The 21,530-nt window shown below is 49.4% G+C and overlaps 2 protein-coding genes across 6 annotated transcripts; one reads left to right on the top strand and one right to left on the bottom strand.

Moving 5' to 3' along the window:
* The first annotated feature begins 2,155 nt into the window (after positions 1-2,155).
* Positions 2,156-9,278, top strand: PHKG1 (phosphorylase kinase catalytic subunit gamma 1). 4 transcript variants are annotated; one of them, XM_004380788.1, is made up of 10 exons: positions 2,156-2,265; positions 3,352-3,530; positions 3,886-3,940; positions 7,158-7,223; positions 7,446-7,609; positions 7,956-8,046; positions 8,146-8,299; positions 8,414-8,539; positions 8,830-9,093; positions 9,244-9,278. In XM_004380788.1, exons 1-9 carry the CDS (start codon positions 2,183-2,185, stop codon positions 9,070-9,072), a joined length of 1,161 nt encoding a protein of 386 aa, XP_004380845.1. In that variant the 5' UTR covers positions 2,156-2,182; the 3' UTR covers positions 9,073-9,093; positions 9,244-9,278. The 4 variants fall into 4 exon arrangements, with proteins under 4 accessions (XP_004380845.1, XP_004380846.1, XP_004380844.1 ...); XM_004380789.3 differs by lacking the exon at positions 9,244-9,278 and having other exon boundaries at positions 3,352-3,508; positions 3,891-3,940; positions 8,830-9,082; XM_004380787.2 differs by lacking the exon at positions 9,244-9,278 and having other exon boundaries at positions 2,183-2,265; positions 3,886-3,942; positions 7,151-7,223; positions 8,830-9,082.
* On the bottom strand, positions 9,127-21,189 carry SUMF2 (sulfatase modifying factor 2). 2 transcript variants are annotated; one of them, XM_004380854.2, is made up of 9 exons: positions 21,108-21,189; positions 19,393-19,549; positions 16,616-16,730; positions 16,145-16,189; positions 15,152-15,302; positions 13,818-13,873; positions 11,662-11,746; positions 11,342-11,486; positions 9,133-10,123 (listed from the first exon to the last, which is right to left on the bottom strand). In XM_004380854.2, the coding sequence occupies exons 1-9, from the start codon at positions 21,169-21,171 to the stop codon at positions 10,039-10,041; spliced, it is 903 nt and encodes a 300-aa protein (XP_004380911.1). In that variant the 5' UTR covers positions 21,172-21,189; the 3' UTR covers positions 9,133-10,038. The 2 variants fall into 2 exon arrangements, with proteins under 2 accessions (XP_023591091.1, XP_004380911.1); XM_023735323.1 differs by lacking the exon at positions 21,108-21,189 and having other exon boundaries at positions 9,127-10,123; positions 19,393-20,838.
* Between the last annotated feature and the right edge of the window lie 341 nt (positions 21,190-21,530).

The following is a 21,530-nucleotide window of genomic DNA, read 5'->3' on the forward strand; positions in this document are numbered from 1 at the left end:
AGGGTGCTGTCTGGCTAGTCAGCAAAATGGTCCCTTGGACAGCCAGGCCTCTGGAGGCCTGGGAGGGGCAGGTGGAAGTGGGCGAGAGGCAGCTTTGGCCCCGCTGAGGGGCAACGTGTGCCCATTTTCCTGTTTGCCCCCAATCCTGTCAGTAGATGGTTCTCTCCATTTCTAAGCCCTGTGTCTGAGGCAGGAGTCCCGTTCCCTGGCAGCCCCACATTCCTGAAGCAAGGCTGGCCACCAGCCCCTCTGTGTCCAGGCCTGAGTACCAGGGCCTGCACTGCCCCGTACCACAGCAGGCCCCGCACTGCTGACGGCTCACTGGCCAGTTAGGTAGGACAGGGGCACTCTGCCACAGGACCTTGGACCAAGGAGACACCTGCCCAACTGTGGACACACACTTAGGGAGCGGTATCTTTTATACACCCCCACTGGGCACAGGGCGCAGAGGTGACCAAGCCACCCTGGGGAGATCACGGGCTAACGGGAGATGAGATGAAATCCCGACGAGGCTGACATGGAGCCTGGGCCCAGCACTCACCGTTCAGCCCTGCGTCCCTCAGAGCACCCAGCATGGGGCCAGACAGAGAGCAGGTGTGCAGTGTCTGCTGGGTGCATGAAAGAAAGGAACAAATGAATGAGTGATTCTGAATGGCCCAGAGACATGCAGAATGGATAAGGACGGAGCAGTGGGGCCCAGCAAGGGAAGGGTGTCCTGGAAGGAGCGTCTGTTCAAGGCAGGATAGTAGACTGAGAGAGAGATCAAAATCCAAACTGGTTGCTGTTGAGTCGATTCCAATTCCTGGCAACCCCACGTGTGTCAGAGCAGGACTGTGCTTCATAGGGTTTTCTTGTTTTATATTAATATTTTATTTTTTGGTGAAAATATACACAGCAAAGCCCACTCCCATTCAACAGTTTCTAGACATAATGATCAGTGACACTGGTCCATAAAGTTTTCAATGGCTGATTTTTTGGAAGGAGATCGCCAGACCTTTCTTCTGAGGCACCTCTGGGTAGACTCAAACCTCAAACTAAAGGAACAACACATTAAGAAGATGGAACTGTGAATGTTCTTAACCTTTTAACAAGCACAGAGAGCAGCCAGGAAAAGCAGGGCCAGCACTGTCTTCTCAGATAGGAAGCAGCACTCTGATCTGTCCTCTGCAGTTTCTCTGTGGTGCTTTCTAAACCCAAGGGGGTAAAAATATCCCCCGAAGTCTTAAAACCAAACACTAGTTTAGCTAAACTAGTGAAAAATGTCTGCCTTGAGTATTATGTTCTTTTAAGATCTATCTGTATGGGATCAAACTGACAATAGCAACTCAAAAGATAGGAAACTTAGGAGGCAGTGAGTTTATGTTATTGGGGGAGGAACAACTCAGAAAAGGAGGGTGAGAATGGTTGCACAACTCGAAGAACGTAATCAATATCACTGAATTGTACATGTAGAAATGGAGGAAATGGTGTGTTTTGCTGTGTGTATTCTCAGCAAAAACAATAATAAAATTAAGAACTATCTATCGAGAAGTACATGGCTGTATACTACCTGGGTTCATGACTTCTCAGGTGATTCTGTATGCTGTATGGCTCTATATAAACAGTCGTAGCTGGGGTAAAAACATGTGTTAAAGACTGCAAGATGTAAGTTTTTGAGAACTTGGGGGGTTTCCTATGGGCTTACTTACTGTTTTTTTGTTTTTTTTTTTTAACCTGCATTAATTGTTTTCTATCAGTGGTAAAAAAAAAACCCAAAGGGGTGTCGCCTGTCACTGCTAACTGTGGGGCCTGGTCTCCCACCTTGGGACTGGCCTGCCACCCTGACCTGGGGAAGCAGCAGCTCCCAGCGAGAACATAACTTTGGGGGAGCCACATGGTCACTGGGGGTCACGAGAGTTTGCAGCCAGCGGGAAGAAGCAGACAAGCTCTTTCTAAAGCTCCGGGTGCGAGGGCGAGGCAGGTACAGCAGAAAGGAGGACTGTCACTCCTGGGGTCAGAAGGGACTGTGAGGCCGAAGCTGGCTGAATTTTTTCCCTCTAGGCCAGCCCCGTGTGCGGAGGTACAGAGAGGAGTGAGGAACGGCTCTATCCCTCATGGAGCCCATCCTCTGGGCGGGACGGCTGACGGCTTCCTTCTGTTCCCCTCGCAGAGCCCCTCGGAGTCACCCCCTGAGGAGCTGAGCATGACGCAGGACGAGGCACTGCCAGACTCCTACTCCGCACAGGGCTTCTACGACAACTATGAGCCCAAGGAGATCCTGGGCAGGTGAGGCAGCCCCGCCACCGACTGCCCTGCAAAGTGCTGGCCTGGCTCCAGCAGGCTCGGGCCCACTTCCACCCCAAAGTGGAATCACTTAGAGAATCCTTCAGTTTGGGAATCCTGCCCTCCTGACACCAGGAAAGATAGGGGGAGTGTAAGAGCCCTGTGAGAGGGCAGCGGTGGTTCAGCAGAAGAATCCTCGCCTTCCATGTGGAAGACCCAGCTTCGATTCCCAGCAAGTGCACCTCACGTGCAGCCACCACACGTTTATCAGTGGAGGCTTGTGCGTTACTATGATGCTGAACAGGTTTCCAGCAGAGCTTCCAGACTAAGACAGGCTAGGAAGAAAGGTCTGCTGATTTACTTCTGAAAATCAGCCAATGAAAACACTATGAATAACAATGGTCCAATCCCACTGTGCATGGAGTCACCGTGAGTCAGGGGTCCACTTGATGGCAGCGTTCCTTGACCAGAGACCTCTCCCAGCAAAGAGCTCCTTGGTCACTGCTGACACACATCCACACCCAGCTTGGGGTCAGGGTCAGGCTCAGGGTCAGCAGCCAGAGGGAAGGTTATAGCTTCTTCCTGTGTGCGTGTGGAGGAGGAGCACTGCACCGAGTCAAGGGACTTGATACCAAGCTGGTTACTCGCCAGCTCTGGGAAAATCACCCTCTCTGTGCTTTGTTTCTTCATTCCAAGTTAAAAAAAACAGTTGCCATCAAGTGGATTCTGACTCATGGTGACCCCATGTGTATCAGAGTACAACTGTGCACCATAGGGTTTTCAATGGCTGAACTTTTAGAAGCAGATTGCCAGGCCTTTCTTCCAAGGCACCCCTGGGTGGACTTGAGCCTCCAACCTTTTGGTTAGCAGCCAAGTGTGTTAACCATCTGCACCACCCAGGGACTCATTCTTCATCCCACCACTCCCAAAAGCTGATACTCAAAGGAATCATCCAGCCTGTAAATGGTGGACCAGGGTTCCAAACTGGGCAGCCTGACCCCCGACTGACTGGTGTTGGGGCAGTGGAAGTCACTCAACAAGGGTACGACATCTCTGCTGTGGCCTCACCCTCCGGTCTCTGTGCCCCAGGGGTCTGAGCAGTGTCGTCAGGCGCTGCATCCACAAACCCACGTGCCAGGAGTACGCCGTGAAGATCATTGATATCACTGGCGGAGGCAGCTTCAGCTCCGAGGAGGTGAAGGAGCTGCGAGAGGCCACGCTGAAGGAGGTGGACATCCTGCGCAAGGTCTCGGGGCACCCCAACATCAGTGAGTGATGGCACGAGGCTCAGCAGGGGTGCTCTGCCACGACTCTGCCCCATCACCCATGGGAGTGCAGCCCCACAGTGCAGCTCAACCCACCAGAGCTGCTCTTGCATGCTGACAGCCCACCAGCCCCACCACCCTCACAGTTGTGGGTACAGAAGCGGTTCCAGGCAGGTGTGGGGGGGATGGAAATGGAGGGTCTGAGGTCCCGGGCTGCCCAGTCCTCTGCTGGACACACTTCGAGCTCCGTCTTGCTACCCTACCCCCAGTTTTTGAAGTCAGCCCACATCAGTCTAATCCCCTTGCCCCTGCCCAGCCTGCTCTGTGGCCTGAAACCAGCTAGCTGTTTCTCTTTCAGTCCAGCTGAAGGACACCTATGAGACCAACACTTTCTTCTTCTTGGTGTTTGACCTGTAAGTACCCAACCCTGGAGCCAGCCATACCCTGGGGGCTCATCAGAGAACCTCAGAGCATGGTCCCCTATCCAGTGCTTTCCAGGAACCACAGCCAGCCCCCTCCACTGTGGACACCAGACCACAAACACTTTAGGCAGATCAGCCCTGGGTCAGGCTGCCCAGTTTGGAACCCGGGTCCACCATTTATAGGCTTGATGATTCCTCTGAGTATCAGTTTTCTCATCCGTATTATGGGGGCAATAACAGGACTGACCATAGGGGTTGTTGTGAGGTTTAAATTTGATATTATTATATAAAAAGTTTGGTACAGTGACAGGTACATGGTAAATGCTAATAGTTATTAACTACAATGACAACGCGTGAGGCATCTGTGGTTCAGTGGCAGAATTCTCGCCTTCCTTGCAAGAGATCCAACTTTGATTCCTGGCCAATGTACCTCATATGCGGCCACCACCCCTCCATCCGTGTAGGTTTGCATGTTGCTATCATGCTAAGCAGGTTTCAGTGGAGCTTCCAGACTAAGACAGATTAGGAAGACGTGGCAATCTACTTTCAAAAATCAGCTAACAAAAATCCTATGGGTCACGACCGTCTGATTCACAACTGATCACGGGGATGGCAGAGGACTGGGCAGTGTTTTGTTCCACTGTGCATGGGGTCACCATGAGTCAGGGCCAAGTTCACAGCAGCTAACAATGACAATGATGATGGTGGATCATTCAGTAATTATTCTAGACACTGAGGATACAGCAACGAACCAGACAGACAAGGTCCTTGACTTCATGTTATCATTTTCATTGAGAGTGAACAGAAAAAAAAAAGCTATAATATCTCCACATACTGTGTCCACGTACAGAAAGCAGAACAAAGCTAGAGCGTTACAGGGAGGGCCCGCTTTAGATGGAATGGTCTGGAGGTGCGCCGGGGAGGTGACCTGAACAGAACATGAAGTGAGGTGGGGTCAGAGCAGAGCCTCCAGGCAGGGAAGAGCCAGCGCCAGGGCCTGGGCTTAGCGTGTTCCACGACTGGCAAGGCAGCCCAGGTTGGGGAGTGGAGGCCTTGTGGTGAAAGGTAGGATGCCAGGTCAACCAGTTCCAAACACCAGGTTCTGTGGGACACGTTAGCCATGAGACTTGGGGAGGCCACTGAAAGGCCAAGGGCAGGAAGGTGCTGGGGTCTGATGTACGTGTGGGAAGGCTCAAGCTGACTGTCTGGGGAGGCCAGAGTGGGCAGAGGGAGGCCAGTGGTATCCAGGCGGGAGGCAGGCCACTGCTCGGACCAGCTTTCAGACCAGGAAGGGGGGTGGGGGCTGTATTTGGGATGTGGTTCAAAGGTGAAGCTGACATCATCATCATCATCATCATCACCACCATCCTCCTGCTTCTGCACCAACAGTGCTAAGGCGATGGGCTCCTCCCTGTCTCAGGGACAGCCTGTTTTCTCTTCTCAAGAAAGGAACAGGGATACCAACCACTCTGCCCAGCTCGCCAGGTTCCAAGCATCAAATGAGAACACCACAACCGCATCCACACTTAGAAAAGGTGCCCAGGGGAGGGAATGCCCCAGCGCCCCGTTCCCTCCACTCCACTGTGTCCTTGCTACAGAACCCGAATCACTGGTGTAGTGGGGTTTTGATTTCTCCACACATAACAGCTAGTTTAAGGTCCCTGGGTGGTGCAAACCTAAAGGTTGTCGGTTCAAACCCACCCAGTGGTACTGTGGAAGACAGGCCTGGAAATCTGCTTCCATAAAGATTATAGCCAAGAAAACCCTATGGAACAGTTCTACTCTAACATGGGGTCACCATGAGTCAGAATTGACTTGACAGCAGCTAACAACACCACCTAATTTAGGGGCTGGTTTTACTTGAGAAAATTACTCAAGCAGATTTTGTATTGTAACATTTCAAGTTCTAGCTCTACTGAATACGTGTAAGATTTTTTTTAACTTAAGACACAATTTAACTTTGCATATGTGTGTGCAATTAAACTGGCAGCTCCAAAAAGGCAGGAGCCTGCTCATCTACCAGTATTCACAGGTAAATCTTTTTGCTGCTGCTGCCACCAGCAAGCTCTCCTGGTGTTGTCGTGCAGCACTGAGTCGATGCCTATGCATAGTGACCCTATATGACAAAGCAGAACTGCCCCATAGGGTTTTCTAGGATGTAATCTTTATGGGAGCAGATCGCCAGGTCTTTTCTCTCACGCAGCTGCTGGGTTCGAACCACCGACCTTTTGGTTATAACAGCTGAGCATTTAACCATTGCGCCACCAGGACTCCTTAGTAATTCCTCCTAGGGCCTCTCAAATAGGATAAAAATGATAAAAACTATATTCACACACTGCCTTGCAGGAACACAGTACAGATACGGTATACACCAAGGCTTACCTCTGTCAACTCTAGGTTGTCTCCCCAAACAGAACCACCCTCCCTGCCCCATCAGACAAGCCCAAGGGTTCTCTTGCCTCTCTATGGCACTAGCCAAATCCGGTGTTCCTCCACTCATTCCCCACCCCCCATTTCACCCTAGGAACCCCACTTCTTTCCCTGGAGGGGTGGGTGGGAGGGTGCAGGATGCACCCTTCCCTGTTTAACCAAGGGAGATGTTCCCAGGACCTGACCACAGCCACCGTCCTGACTGTCCTGTGCAGGCAGGCAGGCCTGGGGGCAGCTCGAATGTCTCTAATCTTTGGAGATGTTGCTTGGGGAAGCTATTTTTAATGCTGCCCTGAGGAGCCTTCCAGGGTAGAACTAGATTGCTGTCCCAAGACCTCTCTCTGCATCATCTCAAGAGGTGAGAAGACGGAACTGTGATTCTTAACCCTAGAGTAGCAACCTCTCCTCCTCTGACTCTGGCACTGCCGAGACCTTCCACTCGGTCCCTGGGGCGATCGGGGAGACTCCTCACATTCCCATCTGGGAGAATGCCCCACCCCCAGCAGATTTTGGCCCTGAGAAATCCCAGCTCATGACGTCACTCCCAGATGGTGGGACCCCTCCCGGTGCACAACCTGCTCCCAGCCTCCTTTGCTGTCTTCCAGGCTTCCCAGACAACCTACCCATTCCCTTCCCTGGTTCCTCATCCCAGGCCTGGGTCCTGAGAATAGCCCACTTTGCCTTTGGGGGGTATTAGGGTGGGGGCAGTTATCTGGGGACAGGGTAAGGAGGGGGTGGTCTTGGGACCAATCGAGCTACACATCCTTTGTCTCCACAGGATGAAGCGAGGAGAGCTCTTTGATTATCTTACCGAGAAGGTTGCCCTGAGTGAGAAGGAAACCAGGTGAGGGTGCACCCGGCCCTTGCTCTCCTGTCCTTCCCAGCCCTAGTGCTGCAGGCGTGGAGACATCGGGTGCACCTGTTGGGCCAGGGACATGCGCCACTGGATTTAATGGCCTCCCTTGCTCCTTGGCACAGTCTTGGGTCCCAGCCTGTCCTGGGTTGTGCTGGGCGGGGGCCTGGGTCCTCCTGCCTGTCGTCAGCACCACCTGTGTGCCCCTCCCAGGAAGATCATGCGGGCCCTGCTGGAGGTGATCTGCACCCTGCACAAGCTCAACATCGTGCATCGGGACCTGAAGCCCGAGAACATCCTCCTGGACGACGACATGAACATCAAGCTCACAGACTTTGGCTTCTCCTGCCAGCTGGAGCCAGGAGAGAGGCTACGAGGTCCGGGAATGGCATGGGGCCCATGCCAGGCTGGGGTTCCCTCAACCCTCTCTGGAGCAGAGTTTGCCTGAGTTTCTCCCGACTCTTCTTCCCCAGAAAACCCTACCATTTCAGGGGCCTCTTAAGCCAGTCCTTTTCCATGGCCCAAGTACCAGGCCAGTATGGCAGCAAGTGACCAGGGAACCAGTGGTCCCCAAGCTTGTGGCCCTTGAGGCCCCTGTCCTTGGCCCAGGGTTAGGAAAGCCCCAGTTCCAGCACCACTTCTGCCCCCTCTTCATTGTTTCTCTGGACCTGCCTCGTCCAAGTCCTACCTGCTGACCTGCCCTGCTGGCAACTGTGCCTGCAGAAGTCTGTGGAACGCCCAGTTACCTGGCCCCCGAGATCATCGAGTGCTCCATGAACGACAACCACCCAGGCTACGGGAAGGAGGTGGACATGTGAGTGTCTGGGGAGAGGAGACCCCATGCCCTGCACTGGGCTACTGTCGGCCCTCCCGGCCCCCATGCTGCATGTGACAGCGGCCCTCGTGTCCCCAGGTGGAGCACAGGCGTCATCATGTACACCCTGCTGGCCGGCTCCCCGCCCTTCTGGCACCGGAAGCAGATGCTGATGTTGAGGCTGATCATGAGCGGCAAATACCAACTTGGCTCACCCCAGTGGGACGACCATTCGGACACTGTGAAGGACTTGGTGAGGGGCTCCCAGGCTTGGGGGAGGGTAACGCCATGCCACAACAGGGCCCACGTTCTCTGCAAAGCTGGAGAGCCCGTCTTAACGTTTTCTCTTCCTCTTCTTTGTTCTCAGATTTCCCGTTTCTTGGTGGTGAGCCCCCAGAGTCGCTGCACAGTCGAAGAGGCCCTGGCGCACCCCTTCTTCCAGCAGTACGTGGTGGAGGAAGTGCGTCACTTCAGCCCCCGGGGAAAGTTCAAGGTACGTGGGCCCTGAGCAGCTGCTGCTGGCTCGGAGGAAGGCCGGGCCGCCAGGCCTCCTCTTTACACCCAGGCAGAGTTTCTGGGGCATGGGGCCCTCCCCTCGCACCCACCCAACTTCCGACTTCATGGGACATGGGTGTGGGCACCGTGGCTCCCCTCCGTCGGCCTGAACCCCGGCGGGTGCTGGCGGGTGGGTACGGGGGCCACGCTCGCTTCACGGCACACCAGTCCAGGGCCTCCCTGCACCGGAGGCGCTGCCGGTCGGGGTCTCAGTCGCGGCCCCCGCAGGTGATTGCGCTGACGGTGCTGGCCTCGGTGCGGATCTACTACCAGTACCGCCGCGTCAAGCCTGTGACCCGGGAAATTGTGCTCCGCGACCCGTACGCGCTGCGGCCGCTGCGCCGCCTCATCGACGCCTGCGCCTTCCGCATATACGGGCACTGGGTGAAGAAGGGGCAGCAGCAGAACCGCGCCGCGCTCTTCGAGCACACCCCCAAGGCCGTGCTGCTCTCCCTAGTGGAGGATTACTGAGGGGCGCTGGGGAAGGTGGACGCAGCGGGCGTGGGGGCCGGAAATAGAAAAGAAAGGACTGAGCGCTTGCAGGGCTCCGTGGGGAGGTACCCCTGGACAGGAGCCCCTTAAGTTGGGGTGCTGTCCCCTCAGAGCCTCCGCACCGAGTAACAGGCTACTCCCAGCACAGAGACACAGGCTGGGCCAGGCCCGGCGGTGGGGAGGGGCTGCCCGCTTCTCCACTTCCCAGCTAGGCCACTGTTTCTTTTCGGAGGGCTTCTGCCCTTGGGGTCCCAGGGGGAAGATAAAAGACAAAGAAAAGTCCGAGACACACAATCAGCGCCATTTACTGACCTCGCCATGTTCAGTGACACCAGGGGAGCAGGTTACTCTCCAAGCACATGGCTTCGGAGGCCATGGAAACCCTCACACCCCTCAGACGATCAATAATGGAAGGGGAGCTTCTGGTATGTGTCTTTCTGAAGTGTTACTGACTTCATGACGCCCACATGCTTCTCAGCATCCACCTTCTTCAGGTGGACATTGTGTTTTACTGGGCATGAAACACGAGGGATAAGACAAAGGAAGGAAGCATTTTCCTCCTAAAGCCATTTGCTGGGAAAACAAAGGAAGTTTGTCCTTGAGGAAACACTGTCAGATCCCCTGAATCAGACAATGAGGGAAAGGGGAGGAAACAAATTTTAAAATGTTTTAAGTACCTTTCAAAGCACTTGGCTCCACCTGTTTGAGTATCTGGCCCAACTGGTTAATACATCTAAGAGAAACACCCGGCTCCCAGCCACCATCACTGAGTTGGGCCTCTTCAGGATCAGGGTCCCCTCCTGCCTGGTGAGAGGCCCCTGCCACGGTGGGATGGGGGAGGGGAAGGAGACTGTTCCTGAGGTTGAAGCTGAAGAGTCCTCTGTTGAGACTAGCTGGATTGGCACAGGCCCCATAGGGAACTTTTCTCCTTGTCTGCAAGACTGCTCACAGCTCCCCATGCAGGTGGCCTGCACTGGAAGCACAGCGGAAGCCTAGGTTGTCTGAGGCGGAATCTGGGGTGTTGCCCATTCTGCTGCCAGAGAGGGGGGGAGAGGATGGACATTTGTTGAGAAAGGAGCCTGAGGCCTGACCCAGCTTCCTTTCCCAACCCCCCAAGGCCTGCTGTGGCCAGTGTGCCTGAGGACTGGGTTGGCCCTGGCGTGAGGGCCAGCCCTGAGCACCTGCCACTCCCGGGGGGGAAAGGGCTGGGGGGGGGTCTGGGACACGGTGGGTGGTGAGAGTGTGGTCCTGAGAGTGTTGTGCTCGAGGCAGGAAAGACCATGACAGTAACTTCTACTGTTAGTAGCAGAGAATAACTTGGCCTAAAAACTACCACAAAAACTGTCACAGCACTAATCCGTACGTTGCACTTTTCAAAGAACTCCCACATATATTTCTTTATCTGCCATGTCCCAACTGCTCTGGAAGATAGGGCTGTCCCTCATTCTGCAGACTCAGAATTGGAGACTAACCACTCACTCAGTGGCAGAACAGAATCAGTGGAAAAGCCAGTTTCCTGGTCTCTAGGCCAGTACTTTCTCACTATTTTATCCTGGAAAAGTAGGCGAGGAAAAGCCAGGGGCCTCCATGTGTCACAGGAACTTCTGTGAACCTGACACCCTGAGTCCCCCCAGACAGTGGGCTCTCTGCAGTCCTGCCAGGATCCAGGGTGGAGGGAGTTGTAGAGAAAACGACGGGATTAACTCTATCAGTGAACAAAGTAGAAAGCGTCTAAAAGGGCAGTCTGGAGACAGGGACTCGACTATGTGGTCCCACCACCCCCTCTGAAATGAGCAGGTCCCAGGGCCTCCCAGGACCCGCTGTTCCTTGATTGTAAAACTAAGTGGTTTAGAAAATTGCTTGCCCACCAGTCTGATGAGTCCATGACCACTGGCTGACCCCTGGATGTGCCCTTTCCAAAGCCCTCTGCTCTCTCTGCCCGCCTCACTTTGAGGACAAGAGGAGAAACCCGCATAATGAAGATGCTGAACGCACAGAGCTCCCTTGGTGAAAACACTGAGAGCTGGCAGGAAAACATCAATGTCCTTGGGCCCTTTTGCTTGTCACAGCAAGCACCGCATTCTTTTGCTTCTGTACCCTTGGTAGAGGTGGGGACACGGAGGTAGCTAAACACTAGCTCTACTGCCTCTCTGCTCTGGAGCCCAGGACCTAGATTCTTCCCTCCAGCCCTCAGGCCCCCAGCCACTGCACTGTCCTTTGCTTGTCCCTGTGGACCAAGGTCCCTCACCTGGTAGTGACCCGGGCGCGGTGATTGGCAGAGCCATCGGCCGTGTCGATCCACGATGCCCCCCGAAGGACACGCATGTCCTGGTTGGCAGGGTGGTACGGTGATGCTGTCCATTCCCACACGTTGCCCATGAGGTCGTAGAGCCCTGCAGCCCAGCAGGCAGGTTGGTCACAGGCTGGGGAAACCAGATCCACCCTCCTAACCATCGTATGCCCAGAGCAGCAGTAGGGGTGGGTGCTTCCCTCCACCTGGTCTGTCAGGCTGAATGATCCCACCAACCAATCTGGGAGGACGGACAGCAACCCGATGCGACATCTTACCGTAGTTATTCTGTGGGGGGAAAGCGTTCACTGGGGAGACCCCATGGAAGCCATCCTCGGCCCTGTCACCTTTGGGAAACTTCCCCTGAAGGGAGAGATTTGGGTTAAAAGACTTACCATCCTGTCCCAAGGCAAGTTCCTGCCTGCCCAGAGGAATACAAACGTCATCATACTGTGTCATCTGGGATAGGGGAAAAGGTGCCTTGCCCAGAGGAATACGAAGGTCATCTTACTGTGTCACCTGGGGAAAGGCATCCTGCCCAGTGGAATACCAAAGTCACCTTACTGCGTCATCTGGCGTAGGGGACAGTGGCCTGAAGCTCCTACCCCAAGCTCCCCAATCAGTGTCATGTCCTCCACCATGACCCCGTGGCTGGGTCAGGAAGAGTGTGTGGTTTTCCCCGCTGTCCATGTCAAGCCCACCCTACTCCTGCTCTCCCTACAATCGGCGACTTTCTCCCATCTCTAGCCTCACGTGCTACGGCACCCTGAGCAGAAAGCTCCTCCCCGTTCCTGTTCCTGCTGCCCTCTAAGCATAGATCCCGCTCCCGTCCACCTCCTCAGGAACTTGGTCGTCCCCCTGTGCTCTCTTGTACTGTGGGACTCTTCCCCTCCATCACCACCAATGTGCTTAACTCGCCCTCAACAGATCTGACTCTGCCCTCGCTTGAGCTACAACCCCATCTCTTCTTGCTCTTTCCCACCAAACTGCTTGGAAAAGTAGCCTGTATTTGCTGATTCAATTTGTTCACCTTGTTCCTTATTATTAAAGTTGGGTTTTAGCTGCCATCAGTTGAAGGGTGTATAATTTACTCAACACCCACTGTTTGCTAGGTATTGTGCTGGGTCTGTTACATTTACCTCTTTCAATTTAATCCTCCCAACACTGGAAGGCAGGTATTTTCTCCATTAAAAAAAAAAAACATCCCCAGAACTATTGCCTTGAGATCATCTTTAAACCTTAAATGAAAAATATCCCCTTAAGTCTTCTTAAAATTGAATAATTGTTTAGCTTAACTAGTAAAAAAGGTCTGCCTTGAGCATTATGCTCTTTTAAGAACTATCAGTATGGGATCAAACTGATGAAAGATGGGGGCAGTGAATTTATGTTAATGAGGGAGGATCAACTCAGAAAAGGAGGGTGAGAATGAGTGCACAACTTGAAGAATGTAATCAATGTCACTAAACTGTACATGTAGAAACGGATGAACTGGTGTATGTTTTGCTGTGTATATTCTCAACAACAACAAAATAAATAAAATTTAGGAAAAAAGCCTGTTGGCGTGCAAACAGAAATTTGTACACCAATGTTCACTGCAGCACTATTCATAATAGCCAAAAGGTGGAAACAAGAGAAATGTCCATCAGTGAATGAATGGATAAACAAAATTCAATGGACTACTACTCAGCCACAGAGAGAAATGAAGTCCTGATACCACAATGTGGAAGAACCCTGAAACCATTATGCTGAGGGAAATAAGTCAGTCAAAACAGGATGTACACTGTATGACCTCACTAATATGAACTAGGCAAATGTATAGAGACTAGAGCTTATTAGTGGTGGCCAAGGGTAGGAGGGAGGGGGAAAGAGAGAGTCATTGCTTAGGGGTCACTGAGCTTCTGTTAATGGTGGCAGAATAATTTGGAAAAGGCATGAGTGTGATCAATATCACTGCGTTGTACATGTAAAAACAAACTGGCAAATGTTTTGTTATATATATTTTTACCCACACTGAAACATAACAAAACGCCTTTATTGGCTCCCCACTGCCTTCAGGGTAAAATCTAAAACACCTAGTTCTTCACAAGCTGCCCCGACCCTCTCTCTCCTTCCATCTCTTCCAACCCATTTCCCTGCACGCCAGCCTCTATGCACGGTGCCCGAACACATTGTTTTCTCTGCTCGGACTCCCTTTTCCTCCATATTTCCTCCTATTCAGTCAGCTCGAATGTCACCTTCTCTGTGAAGTCTGGCCTAGCACCCTCAGGCTGTGATTTGCTCCTGAGCCACACTGTCCTCTGCCTGACAGATTTACCAGTCATCAGCTGCACTGGAACACAAAGCCCTCTGAATCCTGGCCTAACACTGTGCTGGTCTATAGCAAGTCTCAATCAGTGTTTGGCGAAAGGACGGGAGCAAGGGACACAGGTCTCACCTGCCACAGGTTGGTGCGGTTTGGCTGGAACTGGTTCCCCCAGGGGTAAACCTGACCTGCAAGGAGAGTAAGAGGACAGCGGAGGAGGTAAGGGTGAAGAGTTGGGGAGGGAGAAGGGGGGATAAAAGAGTGGGGGGCCAAAAGAGAGTTGGGTGATGGGAAAAGAAGAGCAAGATTATTTACTTGTACTTTCACGTCCATCCCGTCCACTCACTGTACGTTAGGCGTCCCTCCACACCCATCCCCTCCACTCAGCATCCCTGGTCCCTTGACTATGCCCCAGGGCAGTGCATTTCTAAGTGTGGCTCTGGGACCAGTGCCAGTCTGTAAACTATTTGTTTCTGGTCCCCGGTGAGATCAGTAAAGAAATGGAGATTGGGAAATGCATTATTACTATGTCATTGAGGTTATTAAAAATGAAAATTTAAAAAAAAAAAAACAAGAAATGGAGAACAAGCATTGAGGAACTCGTTAACTGAACTTAGACTGGATAAATGGGCAAGCAAGAAGCAACTTCATTTGTCACATTAAAGACTATGCCTGTTGACATGCCCATGCTCACTCAGAGTGTGTAGAGGCGTTTGATATGGGGAATCGCTATTTCACTTGTAACTTTTTGTTAAGTTGAAAAAAAGCCAGTTACTGTCAAGTTGATTCCAACTCACAGGGACCTCATGTGTGTCAGAGTAGAATTGTCCTCCACAGAGTTTTCAATGGCTGATTTTTTGGAAGCAGACCACCAAACCTTTCTTTTGAGGTGTCTCTGGGTGGACTCCAACCTCCAACCTTTCAGTTAGCAACTGAGCATGTTAATCATTGCACCACCCAGGAACTCCAAAACCCTACCATTTAGGTGACCACAACTCATGGCAATCCCATGCCATCACCAGTAAAACTGTGCTCCACAGGGTTTTCAACTCCTGATTTTTATGACAAAAAATTACAGTGAATAGCAATTTGCTACATTCACCATCTACACACCTATGGAAAATATGTGCAGTTTTGGCAATTCTTTTCTTTTACTCTATGCTGTTATTTCAACTACATTTAATATCATTTATGTCTGTGGAATCTCCACCAATAAAAATTGGGGCCTGCTTGCATTTTATGTCTGGTTTTTCATTCAATTTTTCCAGTTATTCACTTGTATTGTATTTTACAGAAGTATTGGCCTGAGATGGATAAGAAATGAAGAAATTACAACTCATCCTTCCCCACAGGCAGTTTACACAGCATTGCTCTAGGGAACAGGGGCCTTCCCACCTTTTGGAGCCCCCTGCTGCAGGGCAGGAAGGAGAGAAAATTAAACGGAAATCGCCTTGGCGCACGTATACCCTTCAGGCCCCCTCGGGCAGCAAACTCCCACTCCTCCTCAGTGGGCAGCCGTTTCCCCCGCCAAGCACAGTAGGTACGGGCATCGTTCCAGCTCACGTGTAACACCGGGAGCTCCAGTTTCTCTCGGATGCCGGAGCCGGGACCTGCAGGCTGACAGCCAGGGTGAAGTGAGACACGCTTCTGGGATCATGGAAGTTTGAGGAAGGCTAGGCTTAGGGTGCCTGAGTTCAGCATTTACCACTAGAGGGAGCAAGAAAGTCGGAAGAGAGAGCCTGGTGAGTGAGGAGAGGCCTGAGGCCAGGAAGAGACTATATCTGAGTGTAAAGGGAAAAATGGGATGGTGGGCAAAGGAAAAAGGATTAGGGTGGGGGAAACAGGATTGCTTGGCTATTCACCTGAAATCCTCATCCCTATCATCCTTTTCAACTCAGTAGTCCTAGTTGCAGGGCTTCAAACCAGTTTGAAACTGTTCAGTCATGGCCAATGAAGCGAAATTGGAACACACCTGAATTTTGTAAATTTGGGTGAAGTGGATGGGAAAAATTATGGGATGAAGCCCTGGAATGGGAGACTCAGTAGAGACGTAGTGAGCCCTTTCAGGAGCCTGATGTAGAAGACTGGATTACTGCCAGGACTGTGGAGCACGACATACATTCAAAGCAGTGTGGTCAGCTGCTATCTTTGAGCGGGGCACTGCTGTTTCCGACTCTACCTGTCAAGAGATTTGGTTGCTATGCAATGCACACACTGCCCTCGTTTTCTAAGAGGGAGATTAAGTTTCAAGCAGGGCTTTGACCTCTAATTTCTCCCCTTCTGCTTATCATTCTAATTTACTCACATTTTAAAAACTCAGGTCCTTCTGGGTTTCACTTCATCAGCCAAGTCTGAAATAGGCAGAACCGATCTGAAGCCCTGCCTAATAGGCAAGGGGTCTAGGGAAGCCAGTCAGCGTCAACTGGGGTAGAAAATGAGGTACAGGAACCAACTCTTACCTGCCTCCAAAATGCTTTTTCCACGGGAAGCCACCAGAGGAGAGACTGCGAAAGAGAAAAAGCCTGACTGTAAGAGGCTCTGTGCCAGCAAGGCCACCTTTCTAATGGAGGACAGGAGGCAGGGCAAAGAATTCAGGCTGAAGCTCAGCTGGGCCACGTGAGGCTGTGGCAGAAAACTTTAAAGAATGACATCTCACCACCTTATTAGAGGGAGGTTTGTCAAGATGATCTCGCCAGTTCGCCTGAACCCTGTATGATCTGATTTTTATCAGTCTCCCTCTAGGCAGCAGCCAGCCCAGGGTTAATTTCCCTGGAGGGCATGCTATTTGACTCTTCTTCTGAGGTGGGTTTCTCTAGCTTCCTCCCAGCCTCCAGCTCTTGGGACTGCAACCCCAGTGAACCTATATCCTATAGGATTCTCTGTCCAGGTCCCACTCCCACCCACTCAGCAGCAAGGCCAGGTTCTCTCACCTTCATTTGATGGGTTGCTTTTTTTCTGAGCTCATCTGAGACGAAGTCCTCAAAGACAAAGCTCCACCCAAACGACTCAGCCTCTGTCCGGTACTTGTTTGCCCTGACAAACTCCCTGAAAAGAGAGATTTCACTTGGTTCAGCTGACGGGGTCACTGCCCACCCCCACTCCTGAAAACCTAATATATTCTTGTCCTGTAAATCATACATCAGAGATGTCATGCACTCCATGAAATTAATCTGAAAGCCTGAGCAGAAAACTGTATTTTAAATTAAGCTATACTTCACAAGTATGTAACCAATGTTATTGAGCTGTTCATGTAGAAATTGTGAATGGATGTGTTTTTGGTTGTGTATATAGCTACCAAAAATAAATTATTTTAAGAAAAAAATTTTAGTGGTTGTCCTACGGTTTATAATATACACCTTTTATTTATCACAGTTCATCTTCAAATATTATACTACTTCACAATAGTGTGAAAATCTTACAACAGTATACTTCCAATTTCTTCCTCCCATATTTTGTGCTATAATTGTTGTACGTTTTACTCTTATGTGTGTTATAAACCTCACAATACAATGTTACAAATTTATATTTAGTCAACTGTATTTTACAGCAATAAAAAATAAGGAAATTTTTTGTTTACCTTAAAAAAAGATACAATTCACATACAGTAAAATTAACTTTTTAGTGTATAATTCTGCAAGTTTTGACAAAAGCATACAGTCACTACCACAATCAAGATACAGAAGAGTTCCATCACCTCAAAAAATCTTCCCTGCCCCTGATAGATTTTTTGCCCTTATAATTTTGCCTTTTCTAAAATGCTATATAAACTGAAACGTACAATATGTAGCCTTTTGAAATTGGCTACTTTCCCTTAGTATAATGATTTAAGGTTTATCCATGTTGTTTCGTGTATCAGTAGTTTGTACCTCTTTATTGCTGAGTTGTATTCCACTGTACGAATGTACCATAGTTTGTTTATATATTCACCAGTTGAAGGACACTGGGTTATCTCTAGTTTGGGGAGATTATGAATAAAGCTGCTGAGCAGGAGACTTCAGGGTGGGGAACAGGCCTCTTTCTGAAGGGTCTTCATCACATATCTATCTCACAACAATCATGGGAGGCAGGCTGAACAGGTGTTATTATCTCCATCTAATGAATGAAAGACCCAATCTAAAAAGAATGACTTACTAAGATTTTAGAATGGATTTTCATATAGTTTGGTATATTTAGTAGATTTCAGAAAGCAGACTGCCTGGGTAAGACAGTTTTCCTTGGGCTAATAGTAGTCTGACTGAGAAACTGTTTGTTCCAGCCCTCTGAGATGAGAAGATGCTGTTCATTCGTCAAAGGGGCTTTGAGAATGAAGGAGGTAAGCAGGAGATTTTATAGAACAGTTATTTACTGACCCCAGAGCATCTGAACAGTCTGAGAATCTTTCACCAGAGAGGCAGATACAAATCATGGGATTCTAAGCAAAGTTTAGGGGCTCACTAGAGGTAAGATTATATGCCCATCGCATAATAGGTCATAATCTGAAATGTAAAACTGTGTATTCTGCATCTATCTAGCCAGCTGTTTCTGGTTGTCATGATATGGTACAAACCTGCTCAGCAGTGATTTCCCCTCCAATATTAATAACTTTCCTTTTTAAAAATGCTTTTTAAAAGCATATATAAGAATGCACATTGCATTGTACAAAAAGTAAAAAACACAGGTAGGTTAAAAAAAATTTTTTTAAAGCATCCATTATTAAAAAAAAAAAAGCACCTATTATAACACCAATTAAAAAAATACATCCTTCTAGATTATTTTTTTGTGTACATACATTCTATACATACAATACTTTAAACAGGATCATGACTTACATATTGTTTTGAAGCCTTTTTTTTTTTTGCTTAACGTAACTGTTTCCAACAACAGAATTTGTAATGGCTGCTAAGTAGTCTGTTATAACAACACAACATGTTTAAGCGATTTTTAAATTGCTAGTTGCTTGTGTCATCTTTATATAGCTAGATGTTTTTGGAAAACCTTCATTCTTTCCCTAAGACAAATCCCTGGAGGTGGAATCACTGGATCAAAGGGCCTGAGAACTACACCAACGAGCCCTATGCTTACTTCAGTCTGTGTCTACTAAATCAATTTTTTCCCTCAGCTTTTTATTTTGAAAAATTTTAAGTCCATAAATGTAACATTTGCCCACATTTGCTTTATTGTTATCTATCTTTTTCTGCCATCCCATTTGAAGGTAAATTACAGATATCTTCTGAACCCTTTTTTCACTTTAGCTTCCCCAAAGTAGCTGGCCTTGGGGAAAGCAAAACAGTTCAACATGGCTGAGAGCAATGGCTGGAACAAAAACCTCTGAAAATGCCATTTCTCTTAACAAATATAAAGGGAATTTCAGGGACTCCTCAGTGAGCACAGCGGTCCCTCTGGCCTGATCTCCGCTAGCATGACCTTTCTTCCAATCCCTGCCCCCTTGCAGAAGAAGTTTCCATTGAGTGTTTGACTTTTTGCCCATATTTCTTTGTGCTATGCCCAGTGTAGTAGAAAATGCACTGGGGTAAGTAGAGGGGATTTGAGGTCCAAGCCTCGCAGCTCTGCCACTGAGCTTCTGATTCATCTGCAACAGGTAGATAACACTTTATTCCACAGTACTACTGCAAAGATGGTATGTGATAACAAGCTCGTTTCCTTTTAGATATCAGGGATGGAAAATTAGAAAGAGCCTTTACTCCTCCTCGAAGAACACCTGATATACCTGAAGTCTTTGTTGGTGACAGGAAATATGTCAATGGCAAAGGGTTTTACTGTCACCTCCCGGACAGGCCCTTCACCATCTCTGCCATCTGGAGAATTTGTTCCCATCTGAAATCTTCCACCTGGCAGCTGGACAATGCCGGTAATCTGTCCATTCCCTGCAGAGAAAAAGGAGTCATAAATATGACAAGCATGCATATAAAACAACTGGCAACACGCGCACGAAGTACTCATAATGGCATAATGAAAAAAAATACAGTCTTAAAAATCTGGCTTTAAATCCTGATTAAATGCCACTTAATTTGGTGGATGATTTAGGCAAATTACTTCACCTGAGTTTTAATTTCTTCATTTATAAAATGAAGATAACATCTATCTCATAGGCGGTGGTTAAATGAATTAAAATCACAGCATGACACACGGTAGGTTTCCACCAAATGTTAATTCCCTTTCCTTACCTCTTTATTCCTCTATGCAACCTTTCGTCCCAGCTAGGTAATCTAGCCGTTATACCCTGAAACACATCTACAACTTTTCTACCTGTACTTCTGCCCATTCTGTTTCTCCATCTCTTCCTCTCTACCTGTTGAATTCCTACCAATTCTTAATGATTCTCATCATTATATGCTCCAGAAAGGCAGGAACTACAACTATTTTGGGTGTATCCCTAGCACCTAGCCCAAGTGCACAATAATCATTATTAAATAATTGAATGAGCTTCTTTACACTTGCTCTTTTGCCTTAGAGAACCACAGAATTAAAAGGATCAACCATCTCATTTAACAGGAGGAAACAAAGACTCAGAAAGGAAAACCACTAGTTAACAGGAGATAAGACTAGATCCAAGTCTCTTTACTTCCAGCTCAGTGCTTTTTCCAATATGCCACACTTCTTCTCAGGTATGAGTACTACTTTATGGTGTAGTGTTTTCACGCAGGGATGTTTAAGTTCTATAAGTTCCTCAAAGGCAGTCTAGGTCTTTGATGTTCCTCAGGGTATCTTTGGCCCTCTTCTCTCATTCTGACACACTCAACCTTGTTTCTTCAATAAATACATTGCAAGGAAAAAACAAGAGAGCCAGGGAAAATCTCAAAAGATGAAAATAAAAAGCATAACCAATACAATGTACGAACTTTATTTTGATCCTAATTCAATAACTAACATTTTAAAACATGTATGAGATAATGGAGGAAATCTGAACACTGACTGGATGTTTAATATTAAGGACTACTGTTAATATTTTAGGTGAGAAAATAGTAATTGTTTTTCAAGACTTTGTCTTGTAGCTATTCAAGCAGAATGTTCACGAGTAAAATGACATAATGCTTGGATTCCCTTCAAAATGCTCCCGGGGGAGGAGGGAAGAGGGAGAAGTGCCGAAACACAACACTGGTTATACATCAGTAATTGTGCCGAGCGGGCGATGGGTACGAGGGTGCGAGAGGGAAGATGGAGGGAAAATCGTTAAACTCTTCTCTTCTACTTTTTTACTCTTCAAAAGACTCCAAAACAAAAAGTTTAAAAAAGAAAAGTGCGGTACTGCGATGGTTGTTAACCACCTCCCCAAGCTGGCCGCCGCTTAGAGGCCCTCCGGCCACTCCAAGCCCGGGCAAGGGGCCGCGACCTCTTTGCCCTCTAGGGCGGAGCGCCCCACGCCCTCCCTGGTGCCTCTGCAACAAGCGGGCCAGCGGAAGGCTGCCAGGTCAGTGCACTGACCTGGCTCGACCCACGAGACGAACAGCACCAGCAGCAGCGACAGCAGAGGGAGCGAGGAGGCCATGCTGGCAAGCGACCCCGGAAGTACAACCGGCAGTCACACAGCGCGACGGTTGGTGCGTGGCCCCGCCCCGCACGCACCGCGCCGCGGCCGGCCCCGCACACGCGTGCGCAATGCGCCCGGTAGCATTACCTGCCGGTCAGAGCTCGTTCACCGGAGGGGCTCACGGGCCCAGGTTAACTGAAAAAGTTGGTGTTATGAGGACTTCTGCTATTCTAGAAGCCCCTTCACTGCCTGTGAACACGTGCACCATTCACTCCCTTTTATATTCTGACTGGCGTTTCTCGTTAGTCGGCATCATACCACTGCAAGACCACAGGAAAGGTTTCTACTTAATGTTTATTGCACAGGCAGCAACTGCT

The sequence above is a fragment of the Trichechus manatus genome, unplaced genomic scaffold, assembly GCF_000243295.1.
Source record: "Trichechus manatus latirostris isolate Lorelei unplaced genomic scaffold, TriManLat1.0 scaffold00077, whole genome shotgun sequence".
NCBI lineage: Eukaryota > Metazoa > Chordata > Mammalia > Sirenia > Trichechidae > Trichechus > Trichechus manatus.